General features: G+C 42.4%; 1 protein-coding gene across 1 annotated transcript; it reads left to right on the forward strand.

The window, feature by feature from the left end:
• The first annotated feature begins 4,228 nt into the window (after window positions 1-4,228).
• Window positions 4,229-25,864, forward strand: RND3 (Rho family GTPase 3). The gene is made up of 5 exons (XM_027561135.1): window positions 4,229-4,672; window positions 5,170-5,257; window positions 17,915-18,024; window positions 21,902-22,036; window positions 23,844-25,864. The coding sequence occupies exons 1-5, from the start codon at window positions 4,523-4,525 to the stop codon at window positions 24,093-24,095; spliced, it is 735 nt and encodes a 244-aa protein (XP_027416936.1). The 5' UTR covers window positions 4,229-4,522; the 3' UTR covers window positions 24,096-25,864.
• The last annotated feature ends 1,069 nt before the right edge of the window (window positions 25,865-26,933 follow it).

The raw sequence follows: 26,933 nt of genomic DNA on the forward strand, positions 1-26,933 counted from the left end.
GTGCCGAAGAATTGATGCTTTTGAACTGTGGTGTTGGAGAAGACTCTTGAGAGTCCCTTGGACTGCAAGGAGATCCAACCAGTCCATTCTGAAGGAGATCAGCCCTGGGATTTCTTTGGAAGGAAAGATGCTAAAGCTGAAACTCCAGTACTTTGGCCACCTTATGCTCAGAGTTGACTCACTGGAAAAGACTCTGATGCTGGGAGGGATTGGGGGCAGGAGGAGAAGGGGACGACAGAGGATGAGATGGCTGGATGGCATCACTGACTCGATGGACGTGAGTCTGAGTGAACTCCAGGAGTTGGTGATGGACAGGGAGGCCTGGCGTGCTGCGATTCATGGGGTTGCAAAGAGTCGGACACGACTGAGCGACTGATCTGATCTGATCTGAAAACTTTAGTCTTTCCTAAGACTTTAGGTGGCGCTAGTGGTAAAGAACCTGCCTGTAATGCGAAAAACATAAAGAAACATAGGTTCAATCCCTGGGTCAGGAAGATCCCCTGGAGGAGGGCATGGCAACCCACTCCAGTATTCTTGCCTGGGGAATCCCAGGGACAGAGAAGCCTGGCAGGCTGCAGTCTATAGCGTCGCCGAGTTGGACACGACTGAAGTGACTTACCACATGAAGGACTTTAGGTTTCATTTAGATCTGAAAATCTCATTGAAGATAAGCAGTTTCATCAAAGTTTCATAGTTAGTGGAAGGAGAGGTGAAAATTTAGAACTGGAGCCATTCATTCATTCATTCAAATAATCAAGTCATTACCCTGCTTCACACTCTCCTGTGTCTGACTATCTATTTCCCTTAGGATGAAATCCAAATTCTATGATCCTGTCTATTTTCTTCCTCCTTCAATGGGCCCACTGACTCCAGCCTTCCTTCTGTTCCTTCCACCTGCCCATTTCTTTCCCTGCATGTAACTTTTTCACTATCTGTCCCCTTCGCATAGCTGATTTGTTCTCACCATTGACGACTTAAGCTCGTTAGAGAGGTGTTGCCAGGCCTCTGGGTTTGATCCCCACCTTCCTAGGCTTCATCACACCATCCCATTTAGTCTTCATAGAGCTTAGTGCAGTCATTCTTATTTGTGCACTTGCTTACTTCTTTATTGTTCATCTTTTGTCTGGCATATGTGTATGTAAGAGCAGCAGGCAGGCTGGCTTGTTTACTTTTATATCTACAGTCCCTAGAACAGTATCTGGCATATCGTTATGTTGTTTATGTGCCAAGTCCTGTTCGACTCTTTTTGCGATCCCATGGACTACAGCCCGCCAGGATCCTCTGTCCATGGGATTTCCCAGGAAGAATAATGAAATGGGTTGCTATTTCCTTCTCCAGAGGATCTTCCTAACCCAGGGATTGAACCCGTGTCTCCTGCATTGGCAGGTAGATTCCACTGACCCCAGGGAAGCTCATCTTGCATACAGCAGGTGCTTAATAAATATCTGTTGAACTAAATGCTAAGTGAATTTTTAAAAATATTGAGTATCTACTACACACTGAATAGTAGAGACTCAGTGTGGAAAGAATTCTTACCCTAAAGAAATTTGAAGCCTGGTGACTTCGGGCAGTTGGGTTTCTACTCAATTACACAGCCGCTAAATTTCACTCAGCAACTGGCAGATTCCTAGAAATTCAGGTCACCTGATTTCCAAAATTGGTCTATGATTCCAGATTATTCATTAAAGTGATGAGGTCTCTTATTTTGCCTGGGCCACATCCTATTTACAGCTGTTGTTCTGACCATCAATGGTACCTCCTTTTGCTCTCAAAGTTGTCCCAGCATATATGATGAATTACATGGTCATCTTACTGTCAGCCAAGTACTAATAATTCATAACTTATTGTTAGTTAGAGAAGTTTAACTACATAAACTTCATCAGTTCAGAAATGTGGAAGGTCAAATCATATCTCCAGAAAGAAGCAACTTCCTAAGTTAAAACTCTGAGAAAAAAAGGTGGGGGTAAATCTATTCTCTTAGCATCAATTAGTCAGTCCATTAACAAGGCCAGAATTTCCCAAGATATGTTCAACAATTCTGAGAAGTGCAAATAAGAGTTACGTGTGACATATTAAGTAATGTTGAGGATTCTTTATGGTGTCAGAAACTACCCTGCAAACTTCACTCACATTTCCTCATCATTACTATTAGGATTTTACAGATGATGAAATTAAGGCTTTGAGAGGTTAAGTAACTCATCCAAGGTCACACAGATACACTTCTTTATGTTTTTCTACTCCCAACCACTATGTTCATTGCTTCCCAAGCAAGTAAATATTTTGATAATTTTGGGGAATGCTGGGTTAAACTCTGTTAGGCAGGCTACTTTTCTACAGAGCCTCTTACTATTGTAATATATCAAAGGGCATGGTATATCTTCAAGGGGTGATACAGGCATAGTGTCTCCATCACTCACTGGGACATAAGACCCTTTTTGTGAGGACCCTTTCTGCAGTGCAGACTTTGGCTAGTGCTGCTTTAGGAACCTGAGCAGGGCCAGCAATCCCTTTTTCTGTAGGTCAGTTCTCTGTGTATATGAACACAGCCTTACAAACTGAGTCTGAGTTAGTCTTCCTTTGGGGAGCTCCAGTTTTCTTTGCTCTGAAAGGAAGAAGAGACAATCCTTAGATCCCTGAGGCTTCATGGCCCTAGGGTTAATACTTACATCTGTGCTTTTAACCATCTTTCATTGTGCGTTTTCGCTCCCCATACTGAACTTTCTGATTTTTCACCTTATCTTCTCATTTACAAAACTAGAAATGTCCATCAGGAAACCTATACTTTTTTTTGGCCAATGTCCTTAGTACAATAGCTAAAACCTCTGCAAATTTTGTCGGTTGTAACAGCATGGATGGACTTGGAGGATATTGTACTAAGTGAAGTAAGTCGGAGAGAAAGACAAATGTTGTATGATATCACTTATATATGAAACCTAAAAAATAAACTGGTGAATATAACAAAAGAAACAGACTCAAAGATATAGAGAACAAACTAGTGGTTACCAGTGGGGAGAGGGAAGGGGAAGGAGCAAGATAGGGTTAGGGGATTAAGAGATACAAGCAACTATGTATAAATTGAATAAGCTACAAGAATACATTGCATAGCACTGGGAATATAGCCAATATTTAATAATAACTATAAATGATGCATAATCTTCAAAAATTGTGAATCTTTATGTTGTACACCTGAAATTCATATGATATTCTAAATCAGCTATACCTCAATTAAAAAATTGTAAAAATGGGTGAAACCTTTTGATCACTTGGAGCACAGGAAATGAAGATGAGTAAAGAAGGACTTTTAGAGGGAAGAGAGAACAAATATATGGCTATTTTTAGTCCTCTCTGAGACTTTCAGGTGGGTGGGTAGGGGGGGGTGGATGTTGAGGCAGTGGAAAGGGAGTGGTGGGTTGCACCTGCATTTTTCAGCTAAGCATATCTGCATTTTCCGGGTCAGTCAAGGGTGCTTTGATTTTAGGGAACGGGAGACTACTGATAAAGGAATTAAAGGGCAGGGTCGGAATCCTTCCTATCCCCTCTTCTCACTGAAACAGAGACAATGGCTGACCTTGCATGCTTAGGTCCCTAGTGTAGTAGGATTGAGTTTTCCAAAGGCTTTTGTTACTCAGTTATGATCATCTTCCACTTTTTTTTCCTTCTACTCACAAACCTCCCCTCCCCTCTCTTCCAAACCTTTCCCTCTTCTCCTGAGTCACTGAAACAGAGGTTCCCAAAGCCAGTCTGTTGCTGTGACCCGAGCAAGCCAGTTCTGGCATCTCAAACAACCTGGCTTAGCTATTGTTCCGTGGCCTAAATACCTGATGCAAAACATTTCCTAAGAAAATACAAGCACTTAACCCTTCCCCACCCAAGATTTGCTTTCAGTGTTTTATAACGATGTTTTGGGTAAGAAATGTTTTTGCTCTCATAAATGCTCACGAGGCTTCCTTAGAGCAGCCCCCATGAAAACGTTTATCCAGAAATTCTAATAAAAGTCAATATGCACAGACAATTCCGTTCCCCACTTCCTCCTGGACTTGTACAGTCCCAATCTTCAGCACAGCGTCGTTTGGGTCCTCAAGTCGTCGCCGAGCTTTGGACTGGAAATCGATCCCGCATGGTCACCCTAGAGGGCGCACTGTCTACATTTTCTGCAAGTAACTAGACGGCGCTGTCTCCCAGGCTCCATAAAAGGGGAGGAGGCGGATCAGTTTCCTTCTCTCATTGAGAAAGAGGATTGGAAGGCCGGGCGTATAAAGCCGCGCAGAGAGCGTGAAACAAAGCAGTCGGATCGGAATTGGACTTGGAAACGCCGTTTGGAGTCAGGCATAAAACTTGTTGGAGGAGAGTAACGAGCCTGCTCCTCTAGCTCTCCTCGTCCGCGCGGCGCCTCAGGGGTTCCTACCACCCTTGCGGTTTATTTTTATATCTGCTTTTTGTAGAGAAAGAAACATATATATATATATATTTTTTTTCCTCTTAAGTGAAAATTCCTGTTTCAAGAGAAAATAAGACAAGATCAATGAAGGAGAGAAGAGCCAGCCAGAAATTATCCAGTAAATCTATCATGGATCCTAATCAGAACGTGAAATGCAAGATAGTAGTGGTGGGAGACAGTCAGTGTGGGAAAACCGCGCTACTCCACGTCTTCGCCAAAGACTGCTTCCCCGAAGTGAGTGTGGCCGGCTGGGGCTGCGGGCGGGCTGCGGGGAAGGGATCCCCATCTCGAGGTGGGTTTCCCTGGCTTTCACCCTTCACCCGTTTCTCTCTCTCTCTTTTTTTTTTTTTTTCAGCCGTCTTTCTCACCGCTTATTACTTTCGCCCCGGTTAATTGCCGGGAAAGGAAAAGTGGGGTGGAAGCGTGGAGGGGTTGGGATACGCTTACACATTCTCCTGTTAGCTTCTGAAACTTGTTCGGTCATGTGTGCAGAATCTGGGGTTGGGAGATTCGGATCCTCCACTCTTGGAGAATCCGGGTGGGGCGAGAGGGAAGTTAGGGCTTTCGGAAAGGATCTGCGTGTTTAGTATGAGATGTGGTGCGTGTGGATTTGGGGGGGTCTTCGTTTTTTAATGGGAGAGTAAAGGGACTATTTTCAAAGGGTGTACTGCAGCTGTCGTGCATTTTAAGATAACCTCTTTGCCCTCTTTACTTCTGTCCATTTTATCCAGAATTACGTCCCTACAGTGTTTGAGAATTACACGGCCAGTTTTGAAATCGACACACAAAGAATAGAGTTGAGCCTATGGGACACTTCGGGTAAGAGAATCATCTGACCGCGTGGCGCTCGGGCGGGTTTCCAGGCGTTCAGGGGGGTGCGCAAAGGTCTCGGGGCCCCGCGTTTCTGGCACGCTCTCGGCACCCGCCAGCGCCCGTTCTGCGTTCCTCCGTTAACTTTGTTTCTTATGAGGGATTCCCTGATGGATGAAAAATTTGCCCCTTCTGAATGGGGGTGGGGGAAAGATATTGGGTCGGGCAATAGCTGTGGGAAGAAAAGGAAGCTCCGGGCCCAAAGGGTCACCCCGGGATGTAAAATGCTTGTAGCCGGGTGTCCAGGGAGCGGTTGGCTCGCGGAGCTGTGCCCGAGTCCTCTCGGGGTGGCCAGGGTAGCCAAATGTTAGGGGGGATGTGTGCGCCTTGTCGGTATCAGCTGGCTCTAGGATGCGAGCGCCCCTCCAGGATCTAACCTGCTGCTTGGCTGGTAGGCTGGGAGCACCGAAAGGGTGGTGGGAGGTGGGAGAAAACCCCCGAAGCCACGCACTTACGTGCGGATTCCGCGCTTGCGGAGAGAGTAGGGGGCGCGCAAGCATCCGCGGCGCTCGTGACGCCTACTGCCAGGAATGCGCTGGCGGCGCGGGCAGCACCCGGCGGGGGTCCCCGGGCCTCCTCTGCTAGCTGCCCGCCGCCCGCGCCGCCTCAGTGCCGACCTGCAGATCTGAGCTCCCCTGCCCCGGTGGTCACTTGGTGTCCTCCGGCCCACGCCGTTCCCTCCTAACCCATTGCATCACCCCTCTCCAGTGTGCGAGGCCGCGGGCTGCCCTATTCGCCTTTGACCTTCCCATCCAGTTGAATTATTGGCACGGTGGATTATTTTCTAGTGTCTGGGGTTCAAGGCCGGGTTATCGCCTTCCCACGCACACACGCACCAACCTGGCACGCAGCTGTAGGGAGGGCTGGTTACACCGCGAAGGGGAAGGCTTACCCGCGCGGATATTAGGGGTTCGGTCTGGGTCAGGCGCGGTGGGGGCGGTAACATCACCTAGACTCTCCGGCTGGAACCCGGGGACCCGCCGACCCTGCTGCGGTGCCTGGCGGCGTAGGAGTGCCTTTTCCAGGAAGGGTGTAGCCTCTGGAGGAGGAGGAGGAGACAGCGGGAAGGCCCCTGAGCTTAGGTCTAGGAGTTTAGCAGGGAGCTGGGCTGCTGCGGGTGAACCGAGCCAAATCCTGGGTGAAACTGGCGAGGAGGCGCGCGCAAGTGCCAGCACGCAGGCTTTACTGTCGGGCGGGGAAGGCCGGCGAGGTGGACCTGCGCTCAGCTGGGAGGGGCCTCGCGTAGAAGCTTGTGGGCTGTGCGAGCTTCCCACCGCCCCCGGCTGTAACCTCTGGAGCCCCGGAGGGACTGAGGCGATTAGAGAGCACAAGGAAGAGGCCAGACTGACAGGGTCGCCAGAGGCAGTCCCTGCACAAAGGCAAGTGAGAAGTCTCGCGCGAGCGACTCTCACGGTTGTTGCCAGGTGCTCCGAGGGCTGCAGTAAGATGCGCTGATTTTGTTTCTCCCTGGAGAGTCGGGCTCTTCCTGGAACCTCGCCAAGGGTAGCAGAACCAAAACCTCACTGGATTTTATGCTGAGAATTGCACACACTCTCAAAACTATAGGGAAGGTGGTGATAGACGGAATGCTTGTTTCGGTCATTTCCATCGTCAGATTTGTACACAGCCTAGTTCTTAATGGGCTCCAATTACCAGATATATCATGGTATTTTTTTATGCATCGTGGGCAGGACAGCTGGTATGGTACCAATAATTAACACCAACACTCACCCCCCTCTCCCAGTCTGTTTGGACCTAATGCAGGATAAGAGTGATTTAGACATGGAGGTCTGTGAGTCTGATTCGGTCTTTGATACAAGAGCTATGTTTAGATTTTAAGCTACTGCTTACACGGATATGTAGGTTCGGATTCTCTCCCTCGCTGAGTCTCGTTTCATCATCTGCAAAAAGGATACAGAAGCAAATAATGTGCAGGATCATTGCTATCTGTAGACTTCTTGGCTTTGGGTCACCAGACAGACAAATCTTTTTGTTTCACTGATGTTGGTTGGCTTCAGCTCTTAGTCCCCGTGGATCTGGCATCCCACGCCCTAGTTTTCACCACCCATGAAGCCAGCCGGATTCTGAACAGAGCCACTGCTTCCTGGTGGATTTAGGAAGGAGACCCATTTGGGCAGGGAGGGGGCATGGGTAACCTTAAAGGAATGTTGGGTTATTTACCCCTTCCTTGTCTCAAGCTTCCAGTCACAGGACCACCAAAGGAGATTTTAAATTGGGCGCCCAAAGGGCTAAATTGACTTTTTTTTTAAGAGAAAAAAGACACATGCTTTACAAAGGCTAGGAAATAAACAATGTAGGCAGTTTATAGTTGGAGGCTATGCTTCACATGCGCAGATAAATACCACTTCAGATAGTTTCAAATATTTAAACCAAACTCTACCGCTTGTTGTCTCTGCACACATAGCCTCATACCTTGCACACAATAGTCACCCAATAAAATCTGTTGAATGAACAAATGAATAATCATATGCATCATTTCCAAGGAGATGAGATTCCCTGACATTTATCATCACTGAATTACCTGTGCACAAAGAATGGCAACTTTATAAACATTGCCTTTCATCAGATTAAAGATAATTACCTGAAATGAAGTCTGTTGTGAAATAATCACTGTATTTTTATTTAATGAAACAAAACATACGTGTATTTAACTAAAATGTGAAGGTCTGAAAAACCTGTGATTAAAAAAATATCACACTGCAAATTTATCCAGTAATGAAATCGTAGGGCAAGTTTAGATTAAGATTTATATATAGTGGAAAAAAGGCATAAGGGAATTATTTAGAATCCCATTATGTTGTTTGTGAGGTGAAGTGTGAGTTAATTAAACACAGTCATGAAGCACTATTTGGATTCTAAGAATAGACTACTTCCACCAAAAATGGTTTATCATTCATGAGTGAAATAAATGTAACAAGAGCCATTTCATCAGCAACTAATCATTAACAGTTTTTCGTTTCATCTCAAGCTTTTCATGGCACATTTCTGAACAGGGTGATTTTTTTTTTTGGACAAACATTTGACATTTTCTTTGCCTACTAAGACATTTGTTTAGTTCAGGTTGTGAAAATAACTGTATATGTCTGACGCCTCTTGCTACATTTATTTTTTCCAACTGCTATCAATTTAACTCTGGAGAAAAGTTTTCCCCTTCTAGAACTTTATGAAAGAAGCAAAAGGAGGCATGTAACTTCTCTTACATAGGGAGAGTGATGACATGAACTGTGTTCTTTCAATGGCATTCACATCCTGCTTAGCCTCCAACCAGATATTAAGAGACTCTCTCCCCTTTCTTTCTGCACCTACTGTGTGCAGGCCCTCTCTGAGGCCTTAGAGATTATAGTTTTAATTCAAATATTGTCATACCTGCTGAGGGTCATACACCCAGGAGAAGGAGTTTGTCCCCACTTAGTTTGGCCCATATGCAACCTGTGATGAGCCGATTTTGTCAGATTCTTGAACCCAAATGCCCTTTTCATCTGGTTGCTGTGGATTTCCCTTGTCAGGCATCCCTAATGTTGATAGATCCCCTGATCCTCCTCAGGTAGAAAATGCTTCTAGCTGCCCCCCCAGCGCACACACCAATTAAAGCAACCACAGATGGCAATTTGCCAGTTGGTGTCTTATGGCTGCTTAAAGTTATTTCAGTCCCTCTAAAAGGAAACATAATTTGAAAAGATACATGCACTCCAGTGTTCATGGCAGCACTGTTTACAGTAGCCAGGACATGGAATCAACCTGAATGTCCATTGACAGAGCAGTAGATAAAGGAGATGTGGTACAATATACAATGGAATTTTACTAAACAATGAAAAAGAACAAAATGCCATTTGCAGCGACACGGATAGACCTAAGAGACTGTCATACTGAATGAATGAAGTAAGTCAGACAGAGAAAGACAAATATCATATGACATTACTTATATATGGAATCTAAAAAAATGATACAAATGAATTTAGTTATAAAATGGAAATAGAGTCACAGATGTAGAAAAACTTACAGTTACTGGGGGGTATGGAGGGTGGGCAGGATAAATGGGGAGATTGGGATTGACCTATAATGCTACTATAAATAAAATAGATAATCAACAGGGACCTATCTACAGCACAAGGAACTCTACTCAATACTCTGTAATGGCCTATATGGGAAAGGAATCTAAAAAAGAGTGGATATTCCTATGAAGTGAAGTGTTAAGCACTCAGTTGTGTCCGACTCTTTGCAACTCCATGGACTATAGCCAACCAGGCTCCTCTGTTCATGGAATTCTCCAGGCAAGAATGCTGGAGTGGGTTGTCATTCCCTTCTCCAGGGGATTTTCCTGACCCAGGGATTGAGCCTCAGTCTCCTGCATTGCAGACAGATTCTTTACCATCTGAGCCACCAGACAAGCCCTGGATATATGTGTAACTGATTCGCTTTGCTGTACACTTGAAACTAACACATTATCATCACTATACTCCACACACTATTATCACTATTAACACTATTATCAGTCACGCTATACTCCAAAAAAAAAAAAAAATGTAAAAAGAAAAACCCAGGAAGCAAAGCCTTCTTATAAATAAAACAGCATTGTGAATTCATCCTGTTAAAGGGGGGATTTTAAAGGTAGTCTTCAGACATAGGTCTATGATTTCTTTATTTTAATGAGAAATATTCACTTTTTATTGATGATAAGCATTTTGATTAAAAGTTGCAGAAATGCTCCTATTGGTTTTTAAATTCACTCAGTGGGTTTCTGTAAAACAGTGGGTAATGTCTTGTGCTTCAGATTCTTGGCCACATTTGCCAAGCATAGAAGCAATCTGTAGCATGAAGCCAGTGCCTACTAATAATAGAAATCCACCATTTAAGGATCACCATATCTTTTCCTAAGTGATTTGATTGCAGTGTAATTTCAAGACATGTGATGTAGGGAGTAATAATCATTCATTTTAGCTTTTAACCAAGGCAAGGTAATGCACATTTTATCTAAGGCATATTATTAGTTTTTAAAATACTCAGTTTAGCTGCTAATATTCCCCCATGATAACTCCTATACACTTTTTTTGAATCCTGTCCTGATACAAGGTTCTTTAAGGCCATGAGTGCTAACATTAACACTTCCTGTACTAGTTTTTAGCAGTATTAACAGGAAAGGTAATATTCTTTAACTTTTATACTTAAAGGAAAAGGTAAGAGAGCAAAGTCTTGATTACTCGTGACCTGACTTTGAGGACAAATTCCTCGACATCCATAAATCTATATTGTTATGTTCGTAGATTATGCATCAAGTTTGAAGAATGGTCTCAGTGATAAGCACTTTTGAAATATTTCTTAACTGGGATGGGAATGTCAGCAGTGTAATCAGTATATAATTAATCCAGAAAAGCAGCATCCAAAGGGTCACTGGTCCCTTTTTTGTCAGTTAATAGGCAAATTAACACATCAGTACTTATAGAAATAATTGAAACCGGTAAACATTTTTTAGAGCTTTTTATGTGCCTGAACTCTGCTAAATGCTGTGGGAGCTGGAAGAGGGAGGTGCAACACCTGGCTAGCACAGTGCCTGCCCTCAGAGCACTCACAGTCTAGTACTTGTTCTTAAGAGGGTGAGCTGAGAGGTTCTAAAGCTGGACTCACTTAACAAGAAGATCCAAAGAAGAGCCGAAGACTGCAGTGTCAGCCCAAGGCCTCTGACTTGTGACTCACTGTAGCCCACCACAGTTTCTTCTTTATCTCTAACAAGTTGACTCAGTTCTTAAATCTGTAATATCCCTGCCTCTTGAAAACGTGCTTATTATGTTAAATGGCTAGCAAGGAAACCAAGATTCTGAAAGTTGAAGAATTTTAACTTCAGTTAACCTTCTTAGAGAAAGGAAGAAAGGAAGAGTTTACACAGAAGCCAAAGAAGCGTGGGTGCTTGTTTTGTGAGTCAGAGGAAAACTGCACAAAACTAGTTATATCGTAAGATAGTAATGAGCTCCAGGAGCTTAGAATTTCAAAGTCAGCTTTGATTCTTAACTTGAATTTTTTCCTGAAACTCTGTAAGAGATGTGGGTTAAGACAAAACAGGTCTGAGTTAGAATGGTGATATCTGATAAAAAATACCTAAAACTATATTTGGAGAACTGTCTACTATGGAATGGTTTCTATCTTTCAAAGTTTATATCTGTCTAAAACTGTTTTCTTGCTGAGTTGCACATTTTTGGTGAGGCATCCAGATTGGTCATTCTGATGCCACCTGTAAATAACCGGATGTTTCCTCATTAATCCAGTTCTTTTGCATGTAGCTATAACACCAGGGGACCCATAGTTCCTCCAGTTAGCTCAGGGTGCCTGGTGGGCTGTGCCAAATGAATTGCTTGTGTCGCCACCCTTTTCTGATGCCCTTTAAACGTCAGCCACTATATGCTGGCAGCCTTACTCAGAGACCCTCTTGACAATACAGGAATTTCAGTGGCACGAAGGTAAGCTGCCTCAGAAGTCCAACCAGGAGTTGTACACGTTGGCTTTGAAAGATAAGCCTGATGACATAGTGTGTGGCATAGCAGCTTCACTCATGGGTTGTTGCTGAATAATAAATAATATTTTTAGATGTATGCCTATGTGCTCTTCTTTCTAAAGCTCTGTGACTTGCTATAGTTCCACTTTAAGTGAAATATTTCATTTCTTATATTTTTAAAGTATCTCAGTAAGATTGGGATTTTAACCCTAAACCTTTATTTAAAGCTCAAAAAAACAGTCTTATTTCTACCTCTTTGACTTTCCATGTAACTACGTATCTACATTGTTCCCCAAAACTGAAAATAGTGATGAATTTTTATATAAGTAAAATATATATAAATGTATATATATAAATTAATTAAAATTTATTCTAATTTTATAGCAATAGAGAAATGCCCCCCAAATTTTCATAAAATCTGTTTATAATTTCTGTTGATCTTAACCTATAGAAGAAACAAAATATCCTTCCTGGGAATACTTGTTGCATGTTTGAGGGCATGATGCTTGTAGTACAAACTGCTTGGAATAAAAGAGTTCAACAGTCTTACTTACAACGGAGCCAGACCAAAGTTTCTGCTTGGACTTGATTCACATTCCTGAGATGATTGCTGATTGGAGCTTTTACTCTTAAGTGGAGATGGCATCAGGAAATAGAATCTTATAAAACTGGGCAGTTCATCCGCATGGTAACTGCTGTTGGGTACAAATATTCTCTTAGTCACAAAAAAATACCAAAAGCGAATGTGTTTCCTCTGCCCAAAATATGTAGTATTCCTGATTTTATTGTTCTAGGTAGGAATTTCTTATGGCGGAAAGTGAAGTTTTTCAATTTTAGGTTCGAGATTTAATAAAGAAAGTTGCATTAATGAAATATTCAACTAGATGAGTTTTGAGTTCTCAAGCTCCTATAAAAGCTTCCCAGTCTTTGAACTGGTTTTGCAAAAGGTTCCACAAAGCCTCCCTTTTGGGCATTAATCTTCAAACATATACATTTAATTATGTACATATATGGTGTGTTCTATCTTTGTGAAGAGATGACTTAAGCAGACAGGTATGTATCTGCAAAAGTAGTTTCTGGGTGAGGCACTTTGTGACTATTCTTGGGCTGGAAAGACTGCTCTCGCCCAGAATTAATGATCTTGAAGACAAGGATGGGTAGACCTGAAGATTCAGAAGCCTTTTAGAACTTTGCTGATGTTTGCCAAACTGCCGAAACTCAGAGAACCTCACAGGGCTCTATTGCAGTCTTCGCCCTGCAAAGCTTGGTCCTTGCGAGGTTTGGGGACACATTTTGTGTATGTAGTGTCCTTGTTTCTTTACGGTGTGGAATTTTCTGAAAGTTTCCCTTTGATGATCTGACGCTTAAATAGAAAGGACCTTGGAGTAGTGCTAGGTACTTAAAGTTACACAAAGTAAAAGAGAAATGCTGCATCAGAACTAACATGTGCATGAAGCCTACTTCACTGGTGAGAAAGTTTTATTCAATAAGCAAAGCTCAGTACCTAGACTAACTGAAATGGTAAAGAAGAAAATGAAAGTGTTAGTCACTCAGTCAGTCCTTTCTAACTCTGTGACCCCATGGGCTGTAACCACCAGGTTCCTCTGTCCATGAAATCCTCCAGGCAAGAATACTGGAGTGAGTTGCCATTCCCTCCTCCAGGGGATCTTCCCGACCCAGGGATTGAACCCTGGTCTCCTGCACTGCAGGCAGATTCTTTACCATCTAAGCCACCAGGGAAGCCCTGAAGTTCAGTACTTTTCTACATAATACAAAATCATTCAGTGTTCTTTCTTGCCCTGTGTTTAGTTCTATAGTTACCTTGGAAGTTTTTCACATGCTTCTTTATTTAAAATAAAGAATATGTAGAACTTAATCTTTTCCTGTTTGGCTTAACAGAATGCTTTAAGACATTTCTGATGGGATGGAGGAGGAGGGGCTGCTACTTTTCCTGTCTCGTTGGCTTACTTTCTGCTTCTTTCTCTGGGGTCACTTCTGCCTCCCTGTATTGCTTCTCACTTCACAGGGGCATTCCTGGAATTCCTCTTCATTTCTTCTTTTTTTTGGCTGGTGAGTTATCCCACTCATGCCTGTGATGACACTGTGCACTCTTAAGCTTGGCTTTTCCTCCTTGCTTTGTGCAGTAGTTTGGCTTTATAGTCAAGAATTCCAGGTGCTTAGACACAGAGCAAGAACCTGCAAGTTGAACTGGATATTTTCTTTTCCCCTGAAGGTTCTGCTTAGCTGCTGAATTGTTAGATTCTTCCTGGCAGGACAGTTTTTTGTTTTTGTTTTTTTTAATCTGTATCAGTTTTCCTTTTTACTCTGAAAAAAAGCAGACCATGGATTTTTCCATTCAAAAAAAGTTTTAACCTTGCCTTATCAAGCCTTATAATAAATAAGTGATCTTGTTATTTTTAATGACAAATTATTCTTGTGGTTAGGCAAATTATGCTTATAACTAATAAATGTGGAGATCAGTTTTATTACTACCTTTGGACACTCTTGGTTGATCTGAAAGCACTGTTCATTAGCAAAAGTAATAGGACAGATCAAAGTGTCATTCCTAATTAGATCTTGTTAAACCTCTTAAAAATGACTTCAGAACCTCAACAAGCAAGGTGGTTTATTTCTCATGAACCTTAACCTGTATATTTTTTACACGTTGTGTTTTCATTCAAAATATAAAACCCAATAAAAACAAAAGTAGAATCAAACTTCCATAAGAATGTGGTTTAAGTTGCAGACTTCATTTATTTTAAAGTCAGGCCAATGTCTACATTTTTTAGATATTTGGGCACAATCACTAAGCACAGGGGGCTTCTTCCCAGGTGGCTCAGTGATAAAGAATTCGCCTGCCAAAGCAGGAGACATGGGTTCCATCCCCAAGTCGAGAAGATCCCCTGGAGGAGGAAATGGCAACCCACTCCAGTATTCTTGCCTGGGAAATCCCATGGACAGAGGAGCCTGGCAGGCTACAGTTCATGGGGTCCCAAGAGTCGGACACAACTGAGCGACTAAACAACACCACCACTAAGCCCTGGAGGCTGCTTCCTTGATTCTAGGAAGCCCGTGTCTCCAGCAGTGAAGGAGGCCTGAAGACAAAGCCACATCCCCTTTGTGGCCTTGGAGAGGGAGGGAAACCCAGTACACAGAAAGGAGGGCAGGGTGGTCTCTGCAGACATGTGCTAGCTTAGAAATTAAAACCGTTCCTCTGGATTTTCTTTGCAGTTTGAATTTTAATTACTCTGTTTAAGTACCTTTGTAATTCTCCAACTGTCTTTCCTTAATTTGTGTTTGGAAAAGATGATTTTCACTGTTTTGTAACACAGTCTTAGATCAGAGATTAGGAGTGTTTACTTGCTTTCATCTTAGTCAAAGTTTCTGTCCTCCAAAGTTCAGGTGAACTGGAGACTCAGGTGAGCTGGAGACGGGAAAGTAACCACAAAGTTTTCTTCCCAGTGGGAGTGATTTCCAAGAAAGGAGATTTCTGAAGGCTGATTAGGCTTCTAACAGTCTGAATTGTTGCAACGCTGGGAATTTCTGGATTTGGGGTCAAGTCATCTCCTGCTTACTTTGGTAGAGCAGAGGAAATCCTCGTGTATGTGGCTGGTATTTGAATTCCCACTCTAAGATCTGGAATTTTCTGATTCTGTGTTTGGAAAAAGAGATCCCCTGATGTTTATGGCAGAAACTGTGCCCAGGTTAGACTTCGGACTCGGAAACAGAAGCTGCGATTGAGAAAGTCTGAACTTCACAGAACAAATATGGAAATCCCAATGTGTCTGTGTAGAGTGATAAGCCATCTCGTTTCTGAGTCCTTTCAAAAATGTTGAAGTTGATGGAGTCTTTGTGAATTTTTCTCTTAACCTCAGATATTTTTTTCTTTGAGTGACTGAAAAGGCAGCAGCTGCAGTGTGTCATTTTCAGAAACAGCCTTATTCTAATAAGTCTTACTGTTTAAAATGGCGTGATTGCTTATTTTTTTAGCTGTAAAGCCTTTAAACTTTGGCAAAATACCTTTCTTTTGTCAGTCTCTGCTTCATCAGGGTCCTGATTCCAGATGTGGGCAAGGAACTGCTGCAACTCAGGACTGATTCTGGCTTTGATTGGTCTGTATTTATTCACACTTTCCTTCCTTATGCCTAGAACATTTCCCTTCTTCCTGGCTTGGTAGACACACCTGGCTTGAAATTGTCACTGCTGGTGAAAAGGCCACAGCATTCCTGGGGTTAACCAGTGGGTACTGGGCACCCACCATATCCTGTGAAAAGAGAATGGTGCACCCTAACCACACATAGTAACTTCGACATCTCAAGAGCAGCCTCCTGAAGATTTTTGTTTTGATAGAAATTTAAAAGATTATTTGAAACGCCTCTTTAGTCTTTCTCTTTCCCTGTCTTTGACTTTTGAAGTTTTGATTTATCAGGGGACAACATGTCATGTTTTTCTGCTGGAAATGGAAGGTGATGTCAAAATGAAATTGGGTTTCAAAAAGACTGGTAGCTTAGAGGTTTTTTCCTCTATGCTGGAGTCAATTTTATATATATATATATATATATATATATATATATATATAGTGATATATATATATATAAAATGATTTTCCTGTTGTGCTTGTGCAATGTCAGTATACTGAAAATGATTTTTCAAATCAAAATAAATAGCATGACAAACTGTTATTTAATTTTATAATTGGCCTCATGCAATCGCGCATCGTTTGGGGTTCTTAAAAGAACAGAATAAATGTCCTATATAATTAGAAGAGGGTTCTGTGGTTAAATTAATTGGCTGGTAACTTGAAGCTTTAGGATTTAAATTAGGCTAGATTTAACTCAGTCTCATATCCTAGGTGTTACTCCCAGAGATGGAACTGTGTAAAAAAGCGACAGAATTCAGTATGGCAGTTATTACATTCATTCTCTGTAACAGGAAGAGTCTATATAGGGTTTGGGGATAAGTTTTAAGTAAGCATGCTCAAAGGTCATGGCTCATTGTAACCTGGAGACAGGGTGGTGCGAGATGAGGTTCACGATGGTTCTCTATGCATAGCTGAACCTACCCTTTTCTTCTCTCCCTCAGCCTCCATTGTACTTACAGAATGATCTTGAATTTGGGGCTCCTTGCCAAGAAGTAGTTCCAGTTATGGTGCTTCCTACTTGCACTCAGCTTGCAGTAGCCCAGCCATGTGGTGTGTGCTCAGTCCCTAAGTCGTGTCCGACTCTTTGTGACCCCATGGACTGTAGTCCACCAGGCTCCTCTATGCATGGGATTTTTCCAGGCAAGAATACAAGAGTAGATTGTCTTTTCCTACTCTGGGGGATCTGCCAACCTCCTGCACTGGCAGGCAGATCCTTTACCACTGAGCCACCTGGGAAGCCCTTAGCCCAGCCATATCCATAGTTAAGACTTTTTGATCTCTTACTAAGTGCGGGCACTGCCCAGGTTCACTTAATCCAAGGTAGGTCCTGTCGTCGTCTTCATTTCATGAGTGAAGAATTGAAGAAGCAGTGACCTGAAGCTACCTGCCCCTCCCCTGCAGGGGTAGAGGTGGATTTGCACTTCAGGACATTGGGTCCCAGATGCTCTGCCCTTGACCCAGCTGCCTTTCGGGCTCTACTCTTTGCACTAAAGATCCTGGCTCCTCCCCTTGAATTTAAGTCAAACAGTGAGGCTTCCTTGCCTTGTTATAGAAAGAAATATAGTACTGTTATAGATGGTAAAGAATCCACCTGCAATGCAGGAGACCTGGGCTCAACCCCTGGGTCAGGAATATCTCCTGGAGGAGGGAACGGCAGCCCACTCCAGTATTCTTGCCTGGGGAAATCGCATGGACAGAGGAGCCTGGCGGGCTACAGTCCATGGGGTGGTAAGGAGTCGGACGCGAGTGAGTGACAGCACGTATGACTGTTACACAAAAACTCGAATGAAGTTTTTGGCCAGCCCAACACTACTGGACTTTTGTTTGCTTTCTTTTCCAAGAATTAGAGGTGATGGGAGCCATGTGACCCTCCAAAGATTTAGCTCAAAAGGGCAAAGTTCATGCATGACTGGCAAAGGGGATTTTCATCTGACAACTTGTATATCTTGTTTCTTCTCAGGTTCTCCTTACTATGACAATGTCCGGCCCCTCTCTTACCCAGACTCGGACGCTGTGCTGATTTGCTTTGACATCAGTAGGCCAGAGACTCTAGACAGTGTCCTAAAAAAGGTAAGTTCTAGGGAGTGATGACACAGATCGATACTGGCTACATTATAAATTAGAAACATTTGGTTGACTGGGAGCTCACACACTCCAGTTAATACCCTGCTGTATGTTCTGCAATTAAAACACTGAAAAGGACACTCTCACATTATAAAAGGGTTTCCACTCATATGTGACCTAAGTTTTGATGATGAACCTGCTTAACATTTGATCTCATTTTAAGAAACAAAATACCTTTTTAAGAACCTCTGTGTTATACTTTGGGTGGCAGTGGTGCGACTCACAATAACAATACTCTGTTACTGTTCAGTGTGTCTTCCTTCTTTTCTTCCTTCTTTCATTAATGTGTAGACTGTGCTTACTTTTCAGGTTTATATATATGACCTCGATTCAGGGCTTGAAATGAATGCAGTCATAGCTGTTTAGTTTAAAAAACCCTGTATTTCAGTAATGATGTTATTTATTAGAAACAGAAATATAATGCATAGGGGAGAAATAGGGCTACGTTTTCAGGCAATAGACCAGGTGACTTGTGATCGGGGTGTTGTCGTACACTAATAAACACAGTGGTTGTATTCAGGTTGTAAGTGATATCACATGGCTAGTGTCCGGAGACAAAGGTAAGGGAGGTTTGTCCATGGCGAGGGGACCCTAGGAAGCTCTTGTCCATGGCGAGGGGACCCTAGGAAGCTCTTGTCCATGGCGAGGGGGCCCTAGGAAGCTCTTGTCCATGGCGAGGGGGCCCTAGGAAGCTCTTGTCCATGGCGAGGGGGCCCTAGGAAGCTCTTGTCCATGGCGAGGGGGCCCTAGGAAGCTCTGTGTGGAACCCCGGGAAGGTCAGGAAGAAGGGACCGTGTTGCAGGTGGTCTCTGGTCCTGGCCAGGCCAGGAGAGGGAGGAGAAACCTAGGACTGAGCCCCAGGATAGCTAGAGAAGGCACATGCCTGTCCAAGCGCCAGTTGTGGGGCAGCCTCTAGTTGACTCTTCAGTCCTGGTCTGAATGCCATGACATTTCAGAGTCAAGCCTTTCTAAAGCCCCCTTCTCCTCCATGCACTCAGGCTTCATCAGAGGATGTGCTTGAGAGCACGGCAGTGTCCTTGTATTTTGTCTGTTTTTATTAGTTTGTTTTTCCCTCTTATGTTTGACTACTGGCCTTGTGTGTCATGATGAAATTAGGATCTAAGGTGAATCAACCCCTCCCCCCAGCCCCATCTCTTTACTAAACATGACAAACACAGTTCAAGGAAATACTAATTTCTTAAAAGATGAAAGCCTCTTTTTAGCTTTTTAACTCGTTTCAGTGTTGAGTAATGTTTGTGTCTTAACACAAGCAATGGGACTGTCAGATTCCAGCAGGAATACACCTTTCCTGCCTTCGAAGCTTGTGAACAATTGCTAGATGTGAGGCAGAGTCATCACACAGCAAAGAACGACAGAGCAGCTTGTCTCGTGCTTGTCTGTGGATCAAAGAGACTGCTTATTTACTGGAGTTCTTATGTGATGTAGTATTGGGCTATGCATAATTTATGGTGAAAAACCCTGCTTCTGTTTTATTTTGCTTTTGTCTGCTAAGACCAAATGAGGAGTGACTTGGCCTTAGAGATATTAATGAATGTATTTTACGTTTGTGTGAGGTTTAAGGCTCATGATAACCCCTGCTATGGGTTGTCTAGATTAATTGAATCCTTTAAGTCCTTGAATATCACAGAGGTTAGAGTGACTTAGAGCTAGAGAGATCTTATTCTTTTTTTTTTTTTTTTCCGATTCACCTTCTAGTTCTTACTCCAGGGCTATCTAACACATGGTAGATGCCTCTAAATAATACTGGGGGCAAAGGGAGGAAGGAGAGGAAAAGGGAGAAAGTAAATGAAAGTCACTCAGTCGTGTCCAACTCTTTGCGACCCCATGGATTGTAGCCCACCAGGCTCCTCCTCAATCCATGGGATTATCCAGGCAAGAATAGAGGGGGTTGCCATTCCCTGGACTTTGGTGAAAAGTAGGTATTACTCCCTTCGCTACCCTGGTGTATTTTGGACTAGAGTTTATTGCCCACACTTCTGGATCCAGAAGTGTCCTCTAGAGATCTTTTAAATTACTCATGCAGGATGTCCCTTTTATGTAGTATTATAGACATGACTTCATCACCCTCCTCTCTTGTGAATTCCTTTCTGGAAGACACAGCTACATTGTAATCATCTCTGTAACCACCACAGAATTTAGAGCACTAAACGCATATTTGTGAACATGGGGAGGGAGAGTCAGACAGAGATTCCTGACCTCAGCACCTCTGATCACTCCTCTTCAATGCCAGAGCTGTCCTATGAACTGTCTGAACTCCTGACTCCCATCCTGATGGTCATCTCCAGCTTGAAGAAATGAAACCACAAAAACTCATCCATTTGTTCTTCTAAAAGGACAACTGGAATTCCCTGCCAGCCATTTCTGGAAGTTCTTAGAGTTCTTGTTGGGCCATGAAACAACTGGCTGGGGTAGACTAAATTAATAACTTACATAGCATAAAACTAACTCGAGGGCATGCGAGCTATAGGACCAGATGCCTCTCTGATAACCCAGGAGATGGGCCTTTGCAAATGTCATGGTCTTTGTTGATTCAACCACTCCAATGGAGGCTCCTTGAAGGCAGGAGATCCCACTGTGTTAACTCTAATCTCCAGTCTCTGAAATCTCAGTAGAGATTTCAATGCAGGGTGACTGCTCTGTCTTTCTAGGTGGGGTCAGTGAATGCGTATCTCTGCTTGTGTTGACTTTTCCCATGCTGGGAAGTACCAGCTAAACATATCCAAGGACATAGTGACTTGTTAGAATATATAATTTTTCTTAAGTCACGTTTATCTTTCAGAGATGCCTCAATAATTAAGAAATTGCCTTAGCTACTTTCTGATAACACCCAACACGTCTCTTACAGTAGTAATGAGTCACAGAGAAAGAGAACAGATAATAACGTGCTTAGTCACTTAGTCCATGAGATTTTCCAACAAGAATTCTAGAGTGGGTGGCCATGCCCTCCTTCAGGGGATGTTCCTGACCCAAGGATTGAACCCACATCTCCTGTATTTCAGGCAGATTCTTTACCTGCCAAGCCACTGGGGAAGCTCATAGATAGTAGTATGGTTCCCTAATGGATCCATGGGCTTCCCAGGTAGCACTAGTGGTGAAGAGCCCGCCTGCCAATAAAGGAGACCTAAGGGACTTGGGTTCAATCCCTGGGTTGGAAAAAATCTCCTGGAAAAGAGCATGGCAACCCACTCCAGTATTCTTGCCTGGAGAATCTCCTGGTTCCTCTGTCACCAGGACAGAGGAACCTGGTGGCCTATAGACCAAAGGGACTCAAAGAGTCAGACACGACTAAAGCGACTTAGCACACACACAATGGGTCCATACTTAAAAGCTGCTGCTGCTGCTGCTGCTGCTGCTAAGTCGCTTCAGTCATGTTCGACTCTGTGTGACCCCATGGACTGTAGCCCACCAGGCTTCTCCGTCCATGGGATTCTCCAGGCAAGAACACTGGAGTGGGTTGCCATTTCCTTCTCCAATGCATGAAAGTGGAAAGTGAAAGTGAAGTCGCTCGGTTGTGTCTGACTCTTAGCGACCCCACAGACTGCAGCCTACCAGGCTCCTTCATCCATGGGATTTTCCGGGCAACAGTACTGGAGTGGGGTGCCATTGCCTTCTCCCATACTTAAAAGCAGTAATGTTTAATATCTACTCGGCAAATAAATGCAAGTTTGCTCCTTCATCTGAAGTGACACTCTCTTTTAAACCTCCCTTCTGTCCTATTTCCAGTGTCTGCCAGTAGAGAAATTGTTTTCCATTGTATGGATGCCAGCACTCTGTTAATTCTTCATCTTCTTTTCCCCCATAGTGGAAAGGTGAAATCCAGGAGTTCTGTCCCAACACCAAAATGCTCTTGGTTGGCTGCAAATCTGATCTTCGGACCGATGTCAGTACATTAGTAGAGCTCTCAAATCACAGGCAGACCCCGGTGTCCTATGACCAGGTATGTATATAGTCAGTGCGCACATGTGGATTATAAAGAGTGACAGAAATGAAACGTCACTTGTAATAAATAAACTAAAAAGTAGCTACTTTTCTACAGGGTCAACCAAGGGTCACCACCAAGTGCAAGTCCCTCTCCTGAGATGGAGAATGAGCTCCCTGTGTCCAGACTGTGCCCATCTGTAAACAGAGGTGGAAGGGGCTGGTGTGTCTGTGCCTCTGGCTTCACAGCAAACATCCAGGCCCCTTCCTGGCAGTCCATTGCTCAGATTAATGTAAAAACTGCCCAGTGAGCATCAGAGTGATCCGGGACAAGGTTGGGCCAAAATTATGGTGATATTTTGATTGTGAGTTTCTCAAAAAGCTTTCCAACATTGAGCAATTGACTGTGTAAGGATTCATATGTGTACATGTATACATAAGGCAAATTTGAGAGAAAACCCTTTAAAATGTTCTGTCATTCAGCAGAAGAATCATGTGATACTTGATTACTTGAGGGCAGAAACAGTGGCTCATATTCAACCCTTTGTATTTCTCTGCAACTCTCACTGGCTTTAAAGTTAAATAGATTTAAGAGAGAATGTGGTCAAAATCAGTAATACTCTTAAAGAGAGTTAATCTTATTTTACATTCAGCAACATAATAAAATACTACAAAAGGCCATTGTCAGTAAAATAGAGCACCCCCCCAAAAAACGTCTTTTAGAGTTTCATCATTCCTGCAGGCATTTCTCTCAAGTATTTAGGAAGAAGGAGGATTAGTTTTAAAGTTCATTCTCTTAAAACTTCCAAACAAATTCTAAAGACAGTTCCTGTTGAAATAGCTAGATTTCTATTTATTCATTGTTTGACCAATCATACTGTGGTCTTCTTTGTCTTTCATTCTAGTTAACACAATTCTGGCTATTTAAATAAGTTATTTTGATGTAGACATGCTCTTCTTGGGTTCCCTTGTTGTCTGGTCCACATTTAAAAATTACATATTTTATGTCTCCTAAATTATAGATGTGTAACAGTATTATTCCTTTCCTCAATTTGTTTTGGCCCTTAATCATTTAAGTTTCAAAACTGATTCTAAATTCTCTTATGGCTGCTTTTTGTACAGCCTATTAGCCTTGAGTGCCATTTGCTCAGTTGCTCAGTCATGTCTGACTCTTTGTGACCCTATGGACTGTACACCAGGCTCAGAATTTTGCCAGAAATTTTCCTGTCAAGAATACTGGAGTGGGTTGCTGTTTCCTACTCCATGAGTGCCATTTACACTCAAAAGAAAAGTTGAGTTCCCCATGAGGTGGTGAAATAGGATGGAAGAGCCAGATGACTACCAGAGCTGTGTGAAAAATGCAGCATTTACATCCATGATCTTTAGCTTTTTCACTCTTTGCCAGCAGTAAGATTCTCTGGGTAATTCTATACTCTGCTGTAACTTGGAAGATCTAAGTGTCTAGTTACCCTAGGTTACAGTTGGTAGTGAAGATAAATCACCTCCTAAAACTTCTACTTCCTGGCAACACCCCATACTGACTACCTGATGATTGGGCTGTTTATTGATAACCCAGTGTCATTAGGCCAACCTTTAGCACCTCTGGGAAGTCAAGCAGTGCCTACTGAGTGATGACAATTGAACATCTTAAGACTGGTCCTTGACTGCAAATATTTATGCAATAATAAAGAAGGCAGTTAAAATGTTAAAAATTCAATTACATATTAGAAACATTTTGTGATGCATTATAATTTTGAGGTATTGGAATATACTTTCTAACTTTCCCCAGAGACTTATTGCTGATCACAATCCCTTTTGTTTCACAGGGAGCAAATATGGCCAAACAGATTGGAGCAGCTACTTACATTGAATGCTCAGCTTTACAGTCAGAAAATAGCGTCAGAGACATTTTTCACGTGGCCACTTTGGCATGTGTAAACAAGACAAATAAAAACGTTAAGCGGAACAAATCGCAGAGGGCGACAAAGCGGATTTCACATATGCCCAGCAGACCAGAACTCTCGGCAGTGGCTACAGACTTACGAAAGGACAAAGCCAAGAGTTGTACTGTGATGTGAATCTTCGGTTATTTTTTTATGAGGACAAGGAAATTAAGTGTAAAAACCACCACCAACAAAACAGAAAGGTGAAGTCTGAACAAAGTGCACAGCCAAAGTCACGTGTTCTGGAGGCTTAGGAGGCATTTGGAAGGAACCTGTCCTTAGATTTGGCATGTAGAACAAGTGGTGGGAAGTGAGTTCATTGAAGAGTTTTGAAATGTGACTTGAAAAATATGCCAAAAAAGAGAGATTCAGATGGGCTAGAGGTTGAAGAAGAGAAATGCGAGTACCTCCAAGAAGAAAAATCACACTCTGAATGGTGCTTGCGTGTTTGTTTTCTTTGTTAGAATCTATTCACGGATCTCTACTTTGATTTAATTTTTAAGTGTTTTAATCTCCTTTACAAAAAAGTATATATTAATATACCATCCTCATTGGGGAACTGGCACTGTGACCTTAGCGTTTAGTTTTCTAGAGGATGTGATCTAATTTTCTCCTAGCTCATCATTAAAATGGAAATTGTATCAGGACCCACGGGATATCCAGAGGAAAAGTTGGTGAGGCTTTGAAATCTTGCTGTCCTGAAGATAGTTGAGCGAGATGGTTCTCAAGGAAGGCTTTTGCAGTGTTGCAAAGTGCGCAGACCAGCACTACAAAGATTGAATAGGTCAACTAGAAGAAAAGTGTCCATTTTTATTCAGTCTGATGGTTCTGTTCATCCTTGTGATTGTCATTAAAAAGTGGTAAATTGCTCAATGTGATATTTTTGTGTGCTGTTTAGAAAAGAGGGTGTGTGATTTTTTTTTTTTTTTTTTTGCCATCGTTGATAAAAATGCAAAGTCAAATAAAAGGTGTCTTGGTATGACGTCATAGAATGATCCAAGGGGGAAAAAAATGTAGGTACTATTGATATTTTCACCTGACGAGATAACGAATGAAGGATAGTAGCAGAAAGCACAGTTTGTGAGTTAAGTTGTCTGGATAAGAAACCAAAAGTACTAAGCAAAAGGCCTATTTTGGGATGAAGTTCCAAAAGTTGGCAACATTTGATAATCGGTTGGCTTATTTCAACATCTTTCAATGAACATGATAAGAGTGGCCCTCTGTTCCATGCTTTTGAGAATCCTTAGAGGAAAATTATATAATGTCAGTCCTACACTATTCTAGAGAGTGATTGCTAAACCTCAATCAGATTCTGCCAAGGCCGTGTTCCATACTTGATCACTATTGTTACATAAAATAATCAGCCTTTAAAATAGTTTACAGATATTTTTTGACCAGTTGCTTTTAGAGCTTCTTTCAGAGAAGAAACCAGATCCGACCTTTTTATTGTTGGCGCTTGTTGAAAACGAGCTTTCTTTCCGATGATAAAGCTTCATTTTTGAAGTGTTGAAGCTGTGCTCCCATTCAGTTGTGGCAGGAGAGGAGATTAAGGTAATTACAACACTCAGTCTGTGTCTTACAAGCACTTTGTTTTGTCTCTGCAAGAAAATACCATTCCAGTCATTTTCCCCAAGAAATACAGACGTTTTACCAACATGATATGCTCTGATTAATGCAGCATTATGCTTTGGGCAGTATTACAAAATAGCTGGCAAGTGCTTTCTGTATTTAAATATTGTAAAAAGAAAATAAGTTATAACTGTTATAAAGCAGAACTTTCGTTGCAGTTTTTTAAATGTTGAAGTCACTTTGTATGTTTGTTTGGTCAATGTTTCTGCAGTATTTATTAAAACATACTTTTTTTTGTTTCTTCAAATAAAAAAGTAACCATGTCTTTGTCAAAATGTGAGCTGCCTTTCATTACCTACTTCCTGATTTAGCTGTTTATTTTTCTTTAATAGAGTTGATTACAGAATCTGGCCTCACATTTCCTGGATGGGTAGGCCTTGGAATTATTTGCTTCTTGGCAGAAGTTGGAATTTCTTGGGGGAAGATACATCTGTGTATATAAAAGTTTTTCATGATGATTTCAAGTCTCAAGAAGGAAGTGGAGTGTAATTAAAATAAGTAATTTGATCATAAACAGAAAGAGCCACCATAGTGCCTAGGATTAATTCATAGAAAATGTGGGGATTTCCTTCAACCCTTCAGTAATAACAGTATGATACAGTCTCAGGTCCCAAGTTAATTCTGATAATAGGGCTAGTTTGTTTCTGTGGCCTCTGTAGCCCCAAGCCTCAATTCCTAATCTGGCATCCACCTTGCAAGGTGTGCTCTTGTTCACAGAGGCCTGTTGTGCAGATGACCCCAGATTCAGCTATTGCAACAATTAAAGAAAACAGCAAAAAAAAAAAGGCCTTATTTATGGTAGCAGCATCTCTAAGTAACACAGAACAGCACAATTCAGGCTTCTTCAGTGACCTGAAAGTTGTAACCTCAGCATGAAAAAGCTTAGGATCAAGAGAAACATGGTGGCCCATGAACCCAGTCTTTTAGCTGAGACTCTTACATGCAAGTTTCACAAAAATGTCCAGAGATACTCCATGTGGGTACCTCACAGCTATTTAGGAAAATTCAGCTATTTCTACACAGTTAAGTCACTTCATATAAAAACTACATCCTTGTGGCTTTTTAAAAAAGTGGAATATAATTTATTTATAATGTATTAAGTTTCTGCTGTACAATGAATCAGCTGTGTATATACATATATCCCCTGCTTCTTGGGCCTCCCTCCCCCCATCTGTCCCCCGCTCCCCACCCCTGCCAGGTCAGCATAGAGCACCGAGCTGAGCTCCCTGTGTTAGACAGCATTTTCCACTAGCTAGCTATTTTACACGTGATAGTGTATATATGTCAATCCTAATCTCCCAATTTGTGCCACTCTCCCCTTCCTCCCCTGTGTCCACATGTCCC

The sequence above is a fragment of the Bos indicus x Bos taurus genome, chromosome 2, assembly GCF_003369695.1.
Source record: "Bos indicus x Bos taurus breed Angus x Brahman F1 hybrid chromosome 2, Bos_hybrid_MaternalHap_v2.0, whole genome shotgun sequence".
NCBI lineage: Eukaryota > Metazoa > Chordata > Mammalia > Artiodactyla > Bovidae > Bos > Bos indicus x Bos taurus.